Source organism: Phaethon lepturus, unplaced genomic scaffold, assembly GCF_000687285.1.
Source record: "Phaethon lepturus isolate BGI_N335 unplaced genomic scaffold, ASM68728v1 scaffold46166, whole genome shotgun sequence".
Classification (NCBI taxonomy): domain Eukaryota; kingdom Metazoa; phylum Chordata; class Aves; order Phaethontiformes; family Phaethontidae; genus Phaethon; species Phaethon lepturus.
In genome coordinates this window covers 1,028-14,540 of record NW_010546423.1, presented here as the reverse complement: position 1 = coordinate 14,540, position 13,513 = coordinate 1,028, and the positions used below count along the sequence as shown (strand labels likewise).

The 13,513-nt window shown below is 39.6% G+C and overlaps 1 protein-coding gene across 1 annotated transcript in view; it reads right to left on the bottom strand.

The window, feature by feature from the left end:
* The window catches only part of DIP2C (DIP2 disco-interacting protein 2 homolog C (Drosophila)), a 38,540-nt gene extending 29,816 nt beyond the window's left edge, over positions 1-8,724 (bottom strand). Inside the window, exons 1-2 of the mRNA XM_010289287.1 lie at positions 8,677-8,724; positions 7,541-7,711 (exon numbers count right to left, since the gene is read on the bottom strand). Of these exons, the coding sequence (XP_010287589.1) occupies positions 7,541-7,711; positions 8,677-8,724 (219 nt within the window). The remainder of the gene's footprint in view (positions 1-7,540; positions 7,712-8,676) is intronic.
* Positions 8,725-13,513: the final 4,789 nt, after the last annotated feature.

Here is a 13,513-nt window from a genome sequence, read left to right as displayed (position 1 = left end):
GGAATAGCAGGGATGAGGGAGAGAAGGAAAGAAGGTAACACAAGACGAAAATAATAATAAAAATATGGGAATGAAGGGTGGGAGAAAAAAAAGAGGAGAATGCAAAAAGCAGGGAGTAAAATAAAAAGAAAAACAATGTCAAATACAGGAATCTTACAAATTAACCATTATACCATTAAAGGTTAAAAAAAGTAAAAAATGAGGTGTCAACATTTTAGTAGAGCAACAGAAGAGACAGCTGTAGACTGCTAACCTTGGACAAACAGACTTAAATGGTTTTAGGACACTACAGACAACGTTGTTAGTGGAAAACATGAGTCTAGCATACTGATTTTTTGTTTGTTTGTTTTTGGTGAAGAAGTCAGTAAACATTATGGCCCTGCTGTTTTAATGTACATCTGTTGAGACAGGGGTTCCAGGTCTAAAACAAGTTTGTAACCGATGTCCTCTGGAAATCAAAAGTAAGCTCTCTTTTGGGGGAAAAAAAATTTAGTATACAACAGAGAAAGATACTTACACCTTGTTTCATACAGATTAACCTGCTCCTAAAGTGAAATAAAATCAAGGCTTTGTGCACAACCTAATTACTAGAAGATCATAACTAAATGGAGTAACTTCATAGTTCAATAATTCTTCATCCTTAGTCTATTTGCTATGATAAACAGTGTAATACATATAAAGAAACAGAAAAAAAAAAGTCGATAAAAAGCCATCAGTTCTTCACCAGGATCGATAGAGCAGCAAAAAGACAAAACACAGTGGTGACTAGTCCTAAGCCGCTACTGTTACATGGAGCATCTAACACCAGAAGGGACTTGCCCTACATCTTGTGAAAATAAACAGCTCTGAGAGGACTGGTGTCCCATAGCCCTCTCATCAAACTTCTGAATTCCAGCAAAGTTAAAGACTACAGGAAGCAGCCACAGCAGCATCTTAAAACAGGTTTATTTTGGATGCAGGGGAAGATGAAGCATTTAAAAAAATAGGGTGGATCTGATTATTCCATTGCTGCCCAAAAATAGAAATATTAGTAATAATGCAGGTTGAACACTGCAGTGTAACTGCAATAAAGCAAGAGAATTACTGAAATCCATCAGTTACATAATTCATTGCCTATGACTATACTGCAGGTCCAGAGAGGACTCTGAGACTACCAGAGCCTCATATGGCTTTTAACTAAGGAAGGGATTGAGAAACAGCAGTTGAAGTCCCAGCATCATCATTCTGTGGCCAGCTGCAGCTCAGATACTCTGAAAGTGTTTCAAAAGAAGCAGAGTCTGAGCCAAGACCAGAGCGACTGACTCAATTTGTCTGCGCACATTTATTTTGTGAGACAAGAGATAAAGAGCATCTGTAATGGTGGTAACAGGAAAAAAACAATGTGATTTCTTTTGTATCTGATACTTACTAAGGACATGCTAGGTAGTGTTCAGGGGAATAATATGGGCCAAACATCATTTTCTGTCTGAAAACAGGTACTTCTTAAGTCAGACGCCTTGGACTAAATAAATCTCCTGCCCATGCATAGGCTGCTACCAGTGAATAGTTCCTGGTCTGTGCAAACCTCTGCAACATGCCAGGCTTTTATTCTCTGGGAAAACACTGCAGGTCAAAACCGCACAGAGGACTAGCCCAACAAGTCAACAGTAGGGATGACCATGTGCAAGCACTCAGCCTGTACCTAATTTCCACTGAAGTCAAAGGCCAAGCTGCATGCTCTCCCCTGCTTCCATCCCTGGAGTCAAAACCCTGGAACTAGGCAATCAGAAGTCCTGAGAATTTAAAAATAACTGTTGGTTTGTATTTTGTTTTCTTTTGCTATCTAAGGATGTGGCCTCAATGTTTATTCTTGAGTCTAATTCTACTCCACTGATGTTCAGAAATGGAATTCTGATGTACACTTAACAATCTCACATACGCAAACACAGCAGCTGGAGCTGTGAAAAGAACTTCATGGCATGACTCATAGTAAAAGGTGGGAAAACACAGAATCTTAGGGAATTCACCCAGAGCTGTACTACATTGCTAAGTGTGAATCATACCTCTGATAAAGTGCATGGTCTCCTATTGCACTCTTTGCAGAGCTATGCCTTATTACTTTTAATATGGAAGATCCTAAAAAAGTGTGATCTATCACTAAGTGAAAAGGAACATTACCTTTAAGCCCTAAACTTACTAACAAAGTTCCCTTTGCTAGACAGTGAGGGAAGGATTCATTCCATATAATGTCAGCCATCAGAGACGAAAGCGCGCAGTATGAGGTAGGCAGTATCCCCTGATGGTGATGAATCCCATCCCAAGATGGGCACCTGAGATAGGCTGAATGAAGCTCTCTCTTCAAGTATTTCTTTACTTCTATTGACTACAGGTGGATATTGGATAACTCACTTAACCTTGCTGTCTCACTTACAAGTGACATACAAGAAGCAAGATGAATCCTGCTCTCCTGCCCTAGCTTGGGCAGATTTGTTAGTACGTTTTCCGGGTTAACTAAGGAAAATGAACAACTTCCAGAAGTTTTTCCTCAACTGAAATTGAGTAGCAGGTTGAATAAAATTAAAATATTTATATCAAATGGAAATTAGCTAAAATCCTAGAGAACCATCTGTGCTGTTGTAAGAAACAGGCTATTTTTCAGATCTATTTTTCTCTCTCTTGAGAGAGAAAATGCTATTTAATAAGAATTAAAATATGCTAGGTGTAATCTTTTCATCTCAGAAATCCCTGGACCATTATCTGTAACTATACAGCCATAAAAGGTCAGATATTAATAGTATTTAAGTGCCTAAAGATGGAGAGAATTATTTATTTTCAAAAGTATACCTCTCAAAATCTAGTTCAAAATGACTACATCAAAAGAAACATAGTAAATTTGCTCTAAATTTGAGAGACAAGGAATACAAATGACAATGCATTAGTCTCTCAGTGATCTTAATCCTGAAATTAAGATCGTTTGGTAGACTAAGGCTCTTTTGTACCAAAGGGATTATTACAATGATTTCCTTTTTAAAGTAATCTTTTTAATAAAAGGTAAAATTCTGCTATGAAGTTTTTATACACGCACACACAGACACACACACACATACATGTAGGTACACCTCCTCCCCTCTTCTTTTTGGAGGGGGGAAAAACAGTAAAACCTTTTTGAAAAATCAGGATACCTTCCCCTTGAAACACCTGAGTTTTCAATTTGTCAAAAAAATTGGAAATGAAGTGAAGAAGGTATCAAAGATCACATCCAAGTTGTGTTAGAGGCAGCCCATAGAGAAGAAAGCCTGGATAGGCTTTTTGCTGGTAAGGGTCAGTAGCTGAATATTGAGAGATGTTTAGAAAGGTGGTTAGTACATACATATTTTAGAAAGACCATAGAATAGGCCGGATCACAGTTATCCCTGTGGAAGATGGTGTTCCTGGAGCCACATGCTGATCTCATGGATGACAAAACTTGGAAGAAAAAAAAGGAAAGGCAGATGCTATTGACACAAACATCTTTAGAACTATCTTTATGCAGTGTGAAGAATCCAGAAATCATGACCCATTTCTGGAACATACTGGAGACAATGCTGATTTCAGGAACATTGTTGATGAAGAATTAAAATTCATTCTGTTCCTCAGCCCAGAAAACAGAATAGCCCACAAGCTATTCTGGAATATCACTAGCCATAAACTTCCAGACAGTTTGGAAAGAGCAGTCAGTCTAATTCAGTATCCAGTCTTTGGCAGTGTCTACTACCAGATGCTTCAAAGGACGCAATCCTGTATCTTTATATTCTCTACCAAAATGACATGTTTTGTGGTGATGCTTGTATGTAACATCTTTAGTAATTTTTCAAACCCCTTTAAAGCTTGCCAACCTACCCTTGGCTTAAATGCTTCAAAAACGATTCCACTTGGATGAGTAACGTTACTAAATATTACCTGTTCTGAAATGTCTTTTCTTCATTCTAGCCACAGTACTTGTTAGACCGTGTATGGCTTTTAATTTGTCCTACGGACTGAGATGCAACACCTTGGTAGAACTCAGTGAAGCCTGACACTAAGCTATATGATCAGCCAGGCTGTTAATCACCTCACTCAAGGCTCTCATTCTGTGCTGTTCTTAACATAGTTGGTATCATTAATAATATTCCTTCAGAGAGATATCCACTTTTACAGTTTGATTCAATAACTCTTTCAAGATTCGGTAAAGAACCATCTAGGAAGCAAACTTCAGCGAAGGAGTTAACACAGTCAAAAGTCAGATATACATAGTCAAGCAAAAATCCAGCCTAACTCCATGCTGATTAGGACTCCCAGTTTCTCTGAGTGTATTCAGCTTTCCTGCCCATTTGTAGTGGGTTGACCCAGACAGCAGCTCAGTACCCACCCAGCCGCTCACTCACTTCCCTCCCAGCAGGACAGGGGAGAGCTGAGGAAGAGCAAAAGTGAGAAAACCCATGGGTCAAAATCGAGACAGTTTAATGAGCGAAGGAAAGGAAAAAAAGACCCAAGTGATGCAAAAGCAATTGCTCACCACCTCCCACAAGCAGAACAATGCCCAGCTAGTCTCTGAGCAATGGGTACTTTGGAAGACCAACCCCCCCTTTTTTGGTGCTGGGCATGACAATATATGGTAGGAATATCCCAGGTCAGCTTGGGACAGCTTTCCTGGCTGTGTCCCTTCCCAGACTTTTGCTCTCCCTCAGCTTACTTGCTGGCGGCATGGGGGCGGTGGTGTGGTGGGCAGAGTGAGTAAGGGGGAAAGTCTTGGTGCTGTGCAGCACTGTTCAACCATAGCTAAACCACTGGTGTGCTATCAACACTGCTTCAGTCACAAATCCGAAACACAGCTCCATACAGGCTGTTATTAAAAAAGTTAACTCCATCCCAGGCAGACCCAGTACAATATTACTTCCAACAAGGCATAGTTGGTCATTGAACCTGGCTTACTGCTGCTTAGTGTCATTCACTGGTTTTATTATTTGTCCTGAACAAATGACTTATGTAGTAAGTGAAGGAACCACCACAAACAGTCCAGAGATCACTTCAAGCCTGAAATGGAGATTTACATTACTGGCAAGCAAACTTCTGCAGCCAATTTGTCCTTGTTATCTACAGCATCCTTCATGCCTTGTCCCTCCGTGGACCAGAAGCCAGAGAAGTTCAATTATTTTTCAGAAGCAGCTCCACCACAGCTGCAGGGGGGAGCTGATGGGCCCCATCTTGATCTGTCAGGAAAGTCAGAGCAGTCAGCCACGAAGGTATGCCATCACTTCCCTCCTTCCCCTCCTCTGTAAAAGACATCCCATGGCCACTTCAAAATGGCTAAAGATACAGGAGCAGATTAGAAAACTATTGTTATCAAGTAACCAGTTCACCTCTTTCTCCTCTGTTTTCCCTTTCTACTTGAGGTAAAGTAGTGTCCTTGCTGCCTGTTGTGCCCCTCCCACCCAAGTGTTTAAGCTTGGTTGGGTTGCTGACTGGGAAAGCACACCACCCTGCATCTGCTAACTGGCCTAAACTGGTACTGTCCAAATTGTGCTGTTTTGGGTGGGAGTGCCTAAAGATATCCTAGACATTTTTTCAGTTGTCCTCTCTGCCTTGTCATCACCCAAGAGTCTAGATATGTAGAAAGAAATGAAAAGGGCTGTATTCTTGCTAAGAAAGATTCAGTAGAAGAGATTTCAAAACCTGTCAGTACTTTTTGTATCAAATCCATGACAGAAATATGGGGGAAGATGCTGCTTGAGTTCATAGATGTTTCTATCTTCTACAAGATATTTTTTTCTCAAGACTATTTATTAAGTTTTATTAAGGTAAAACTGTTTTGAAGGATCCAAGTTCTGCTTTTGAGACTACAGGAGATTTTCTTAAACTTTTCTTCATGGAGAATATTTATGGCAGCAATTACAGAATATCAAGCTAAGGAACTCTACCTCTGGGACACAGAATGACTTTTAAACCTGCTCAGCTTTGCCTTGTTGTATCTTTGATAATAATAATTAAAGTCACCTTGGGCTGAAGGGGTACTCTGCTGGTAGTCGGAGAGAAAGCAAGCAGTACTGGAGATGTGGCATACCTCTTGTATTCATATTCTGGTAACATGCTGAATTACAAGGTCACTTTTAGCTGAGGTCTGACGAAAGCCAGGATTCTTTAGTGCTGTTGAACTGGGCAAGAGGCGAAGGCAGGCCTAACACACAGACATACTGGTCTGTGCTTAAACCATAACCTGTATTTGTAAAATTTTTTGGATAAAATAAAAAAATCTTTACATTTACAATCAGGAAAAGAATAGCAAATGCCTTATTTGCAGTTTCACTGAGAAAATCTGTTCTAGCTTCCACACCTAAGCAATTATGCATGTTACATGCATGAGAAATCCTTTAACATAAACTACGGGTAACCACAAGATTTGAAATGTGGGATGCGCCATATAGAGTACAGGCAAGTTCTACTGGGGAGACATGGTAGGTGACCAAATGGATATGGAACTTCTCAGCCAATGCAGCTGCCAATATAGAAGATGGTTATTGTACTATTTAAAAACATTATTAAGCCAGAAATCATATTACATCTGAGTAGGACATCTGTGGCATTACTACAGGAATAATATGTGAAGGTCTGATACCTGGTTTGGAAGGTTATAAAGAGATCAGGAGTCATAAAAATGAGACACAGATCAGGAAAGCATGTCTTAGGATTCTTTATCTATTTACCAAAGACTAAGATGTGTCATGATAGAAACGAGATTCTTTATTCTAGATAAGAAAAATGTAATAAAATAAAAAAATGGCTGAATCTAATGCCAGGTACATTTAAACTAGAAATAAGACAAAATTAATTAAAAATTGAACACCTTATAAAAAGGCAAGTTAACTTTCATCACCTGAAGTCCTGAAAGATAAAAGAATATACTGTAGATCAGCCTAAAACCATTTGCTTTGTGTAGTTATCACTGGGTCAAAACATTAGGGGCTATTCAGAAATTCAGACCAGATAGCTACAGTGCTTCACCTGTCCTTAAAATCATGAGTCAATAAAGATTCCTGGAGAATGCAAGTTAAATCCTATACTATCACTAGGTACTTTCTTCTGATTAGTGGATCAAAACAGAATGAAAGAGATGTAGCAAAATGATTTTCCATTGTAAGCAATAAACTGTGTGCAGAAAATATCTATCTAGTTAATTAATAGTTGGAATTATTTTATAGACAGAAGGAATCCATTTTGTACCATACTAAAGCACTTGGACACTGTATTTTACATTACATGACTAAATACGATTTCTGGAGTACAGAGTATGCATTCTGTCACCACTGTACACGTTTCTGAATTACTGTATTAATGGGCAGAATAAATGCTATGATTGCAACATGAGAGGGATGAAGAGTTGACAAAGTAACAGAAATTTACCACCTGTATATGCAAGAACATTAAGTACCACATGCATTTTCTTCATATGTCTACAACCAAGCAACCAAAGGAAATAAAATGAATGCTTCTTACTGAAAATCATTTTCTTAAACCAACTTTGAGCTTAAGGAATGAAAAATCTTACCTGCAAACATATTGCCAGGTTAACTCTACAGCCAAGTGATGTGCTGACAGCCCGCGGATGGAGACCAAGGTCTTTAAATAATTTTGAAAATGACTGAGTAAGAGCTATCCGAGGTCGTTCTTCAGCCACTACTACACATGTCCGTACACGTGAAAGGTCCAGTCCCCTTGCCTAAAAAGAAGTCAAAATGTAACAAAGGCCACAAATGGTCAGATTTAATGAAAAACAGTTAGTAGTACTTTAAGTGTATTAGGTAGGTATTATGATTCAAGAGGAATAGCGGAATAGAGGCTAAGCTGCCAGTATAATTTCCATCCTTCCCGGAGGCCGGATGGCCAGATGACAATCTAATAGCTGTAGAAGAGCAGACATACTTGCTTGTCATCTCAACGTTAGCACGTAGGAAGAGATGGGTATGCTAATTCTGAAGGGAAGTAATACTATTTCCCAGTATTAATTCAGAAAGCTAATGAATAATAGCAAACAGGAAAGAGTGTCTAGCTTTGGAAAAACTGATTAGGAAATTATTAAGTGAGGATGGTAAGGGCTGGAGACATCATAAATATCAGTATCCCAAGATCTAATTTATTTCAGTAGCATACTGGAAATTCTAGATGATTTTAGAAATGTAACTGCCTACCTGGCTTTTAATTCTGGGGAAAAAAAAGAGAAGATACACTCCCCCCTCATCCTCAATGGAGACAATCCAGTTAAAACAATACAGTACTTTTAAGTATGTGGTTATTCAACTACAGGGGCTAAAACCAAACTAGTACTTCATATAATCAGGGAATTCATAAAATATAATATATAATATAATACTCCTTGTGCTTCTTGGATGTCTACACCTCTATTTTCCAACACTTGCCTATCAACACAAGCTGCAACACAGATCAGAAAGCTTAGGTAAATAAAAGCCTTTCCTTGATGTTTAAAAGCCTGGTGATCTGAAAGAGAATGACTGATATTCATATATAGCCTTTGGGAAGGAATAACACACGTTCTGTGGAAGCTGCCCTTGCCCTCTGATGACTTTCTCCTCGCTGCAGACATTTAGCACAGCTGTTCATGGCAGGGAAGGCTCTCAAACACCACCGTGCAGGCGACACATTGTGCGGGACGGCAGAGTTACTTACCTTCAGCGACTCTGTTTGCGAACCGAGTCCCTTAGTACAAAGCTCCATGACCGAATAGGAACAAAAAGTGTCTCTCACTTTGTACTGACTCACGGCAAGAAGCCACAAAGCGGGATTGGTCTCCAGTTCTGAGGGAGGAATCAAAATAGACTGGTGTCCTGAATAAACACTGTAAAAACACAAGATTAGTTAATGCAGGCTAAATGCCTGTGTCTGCAGATGTTTACAAGCTATGGAGTACTAGAATATAAAGTTTATCACAGCACTGGATGAACCATTTAATGTCTTACGGCGCTCTACAGGTCCAGTAGTTTAACATGAAAGTTTAACTCTGTTTTTTAATCATGAGGAATGCAAGCAGAACATGCTCCTAAAATACTAATTTATCAAAAGGCCCATGGACTTTGCTGTTAGAACTGTACCAGAGAGAAAAATAACTCAGTTATTAATGGTGCTAATAAACAGTATTATAATATCAACAAAATTATGTGTTGCTGACAAATAATTAAGATTGAGTAATTACCATTTTAAGATACCTTGATTAAAAGAATACTTGATTTCTTAATATGGAAATAACCTCTCTCCTGCTGAGGCAAGCAAGAGGTTTGCAATCATTTTCAAAGGAGTAAATCTGGCCCCAATTTAGCAATCCTTGTGGCTTTAAATTTCTTCTGTGAAAGTTTTATGAACTTTTAAAATATACTACATCTCTTGTTTATTGGATACCCAGTGCATGTAAGTATTGAGAAGAGGCACTTATCAGGGTCCCTGAAGGAAACAATTATGTCAGAGCTAATTTCTCTGGTGCCCAAGATTCTCCACAAGGGAAAAAAATATTCCCAATTTGATGTCTTTATTTCCCGTAGGCCTTGTGTTGTTCACTCATCTCAGACAGGCAGATTTACCATCAATTTTACAGTCCCCCTCACATCTTAATTTGTGATTTGTAGATATTTCAAATTGGAATGGTCATAGCATAAAACCCCCAAATTATAGAAGTTCTGAGAAAGGGCCATAAAGCCCCAGAGATTTATGAGGCACATGAGAGAAGTTAATTTGTGACTTGAAAACTTGAAATATCAGCCTGGTAAAGTAAAACTGACATTTTCAAATCCAAGTGCCTGAGGTAAGACAAGAAATGGAACTTTATTTTCAGGAATATAAGCATCTCTGTAACATTTGACGTTAGGAAGAAGATACATACCTTTGAAATTCTTGAAGACGGGCTGCTCCTTGCTGAGTGAGTGTCCCCCACTCCCCCCAAACCCAGATGAGAATGCTTTCAAAAGCTGTGCAACTTAGAACAAGGTTTGTGTGACCTGGATGTCTTTACTTGGTATGTTAAAGGCATAAAAGGTCTAGAAGTCCAGCCACAATGGCAGTTAATAATCCAAATAGTTTAGGTCTCTGCTGAAGTATTAGCCAGAGGATGTCATGGAATATGTATGAACTACAGTTCAACTAATTTCATTTATCTTACAGTAAGGCTTTTATCTTTGACTGCTTGTCCACATTCACGCCACTCTTGATGATTCATGACCAGTGACTTGCCACGAAGCAATGTGTTCTCAGATAAGGTTGACATAACGACTAGGGCACAGGACAGTCAAATGAAGCATTATGCTTTTATGTTGCTTTTATGGAATCAGAATAAAGTACGACTGAACCTTGAGCATGTGCTTCATAAACATGTGAGAAGAGGCGTTGGCAAAGTTACCCAAGCCTGAAAGGAGTAACCCCTGAGCTTGAGTAACAGATCAAACCCAGCTAGGGAGTAGTAACAGTTTTTATCATAAATATTACTTCACGCTTTCTTTCTCAGCCAATTCTATTAAGTTTTTCAGAGAAGACCAAAAGGTCTTAGTTTTTTATAAATTTAAGTTTAGGGCCCCACAAACAATCAAGGTGTGTGATCTGTCTAATAAATACATAATTCTTACAAACAGGAAGCTGTAACCACTCGAGTAAGAACCTGGGGTAGGCTCCAATCTGTACAAATGCAGTTATACAGCGATTCAGCATCAAACCCTTCCCCTCTGTCCCTGAACTCCTCTAGTTGATGCAACCAGTATCAGGAGGTAAAAAAATATCTGCACAATAATAAGTAAGCTGCCAGGGGGTCAAATGTGAGAGAATTATTACTCAGAACCACATTAAGATCCTTCAAGTGCCACTTACTCAACTGGGCACATCATCCCAAAATCAAAACAAAATCAAAAGAACAAACTTTATCCCTGTACTGAGAGGTGCTCACACAAACTCCACAGCAACAAGGGAGGAAGAAGCTACATTGCTTTCAGTAGAAGAAAGCAAAGAAGTAGAAGAAGAGAAAATTGATTCCAAGTGCATTTTACCAGGAAATAGTCCAAAATGGTGGTATTTGGGAACACAAATTTACACCAAAGACAAATCTTTTCCCCCTCAGCAGCACTAATGAATGGAGGTCAACTGTCTCTCTCTCTTGATCAACTTATGCTGACAAGTAAGAAAGGTACTTGTGTTTGCTGTTAACCTCCCACAAACAGCCATACAGCAAAGCATGCGGATTTGGATGCAAAATAACCCCATATTCTCCAGACTGAGGGGAACAATCACTCTTATGATCAGACTTTGACTAAAAAAATCACTCTGATTAGACAGAAATAAATTAAAATGTTGCTAGCACCTTTTCTGTGTTTTCTAATCCCTCAGAAATACCGAGGAGTTCAGAATTAAACTGTAATATCTAGCTGTAATATCTATTAAACTGGAAATATCTAGCAGGAAGGAAACTTTCTGTGGTGCAGAACTCAGACATGTGCTGCTCTTGTCTCAGTACATAATGATACCTGGAAACTTGATGACCAATACAGACTTTGCTTACCGAGCTACGGGTTAATAACCCATCCATATTATCTGATTTGCTAGAGCAGTTGGTGGAGCTAGGAGGAGAACTGCAAAGCCCTATTTCTGGGGTGAATGTGCTGGTTCCACAGCTGAAGTAGTTTATGCAGCACCTGGCCACCACGATGTCAGTCATAACTTGGCTCACCTCCCTGAATCAATCTCAGAAACATTATGCAGGTTTTGTACTCCAAGCAACAACATGTTCCTGGTAGCCACATATCCTTGCAAATTTGCAGACTTTATACTTCCACGATAACCCCTGAGAAGCTGTATGTCACCAATGTTTCGGTGGAGAGAAGCTCAGAAAAAAAAGATACTCCTTTGTGTAGGTGGTTGAAACATTTCTACCACTGGCGGTTTCAAATCACTGTGAGATGTTAAGAGTATGGATGCCAACAAGACTGCAGTTGTGGAAGGCTGCTTTGGAGATGCTGGATAAAGCTAGATACGGTCCCAAACCTATAGGAAGTTCTGTCAATGCTGCCTCCGTGTAATTCTAGGTATGCTAGAGATGTTTGCTAGGTGCATCTAGGTATGGTACATGTAGTAGAATTAATACTGAAATTCAGGCACTGAAAAAATATAGTTCCATCTCACCTTGAAACATGATAGTCATCAAGAGATGGCTAAGCTGTCAGCTTTCTTATTCTCATACCAGAAGCAATAAAATTGTGGTGAACACTGTGGCATCAGGGGAATCAGATGGGACACTGGGAAAAGCTGGGGGTTTAAATATAAATTGTAGAAGCTAAAATTACCGTTCTGATGGCAACAATTATGATATATTGGAGTAGGCACAAGAATTCAGTTATACAAATACTGGGAAGGAATTGAATCAAGATTGTTTCTTCCACTGCTATAGAAATTGGTTGTCACAAAAGTAACTGCATCTCCTGATATAAATCTTTTAACAGGAGCAGACACGGTGCAGAACTGCAGAGACTATCTGACAGACCTGGATATCTGTTTATCAGTCTCCATCATTTTTAGAAAATGCAAAAGGAGTAGGCAAAAAAGAAGACAAAAAAGGAGGGAGACTACAGAGCATGCCTGCATCATCCTGTCACCGTGACTTTTGGGATGCAGATGCAGAGTGAAATGCAGTGGTAGCTGAGGTGGGAGATCACTTTTTAGAAATGCTGTCTTCCTTTAGGGGACTGCAAAGCAATCTGGGGGAAAAAAAGTATTCACATGGTGGACACAGCCTTGGATTTTGGCAGTAAGTGAAGAGAGCCTTGTCTGCCTGCACTAAGCAAGGGCTGCCCAAGGACAGGAATACTACAGTTAAATGCACCAGGATGTATTTCGATATGACGGTGCCATCTGATCACAACCCCAGTTCCACTGCCTGGCAGGCTGTTTTGGCAGCATATGGAGATGCCTGGAAGGACATCTTGGCAATTAACTGTTCCACTGAATCAAAGATTTACCCCATGTTGTGCTGAGGCAGATTAACAGTAAAGTCTGACGTTTTATTATAGTTCCAATAATTTCAGCAGGGCAATAAATGCTAACAAATGGCAACTGCAATTTGCAATTGCATTCTGGCAGGTTACTGACCTGTCCCTGCCCTTACTTCTGGTGTCCTTCTCAAGTGATAGGAGCTGCTTTCCCTCTTAACTGCAGGAAGCAGGGAGCTACTGCTGAGTCTTAGAAGTATATGCATTTAGTTTCTGCATTTCTACAGTTGATATTTGGCATTTGGTGATGAGGGACAGGTATGCGTATTGGGCATTTGGTAGAGCCCAAAATAATTGAGTTGCCATGCCCATAGTTCAAAGTCTGTGAAAAGAGTCTGCATGCTAAGGGAACCTGAACGTGACTGAGCAAAAGCCTTCACAATCATCGGGACCAGAGCTTGTACGAAGGATGGTACATGCCACAGAGGAGAGTGTTTGCTCATATGTCTGACTAGGTTTCATAGGACTTGGGCCAAAATTAAACCTTCAGT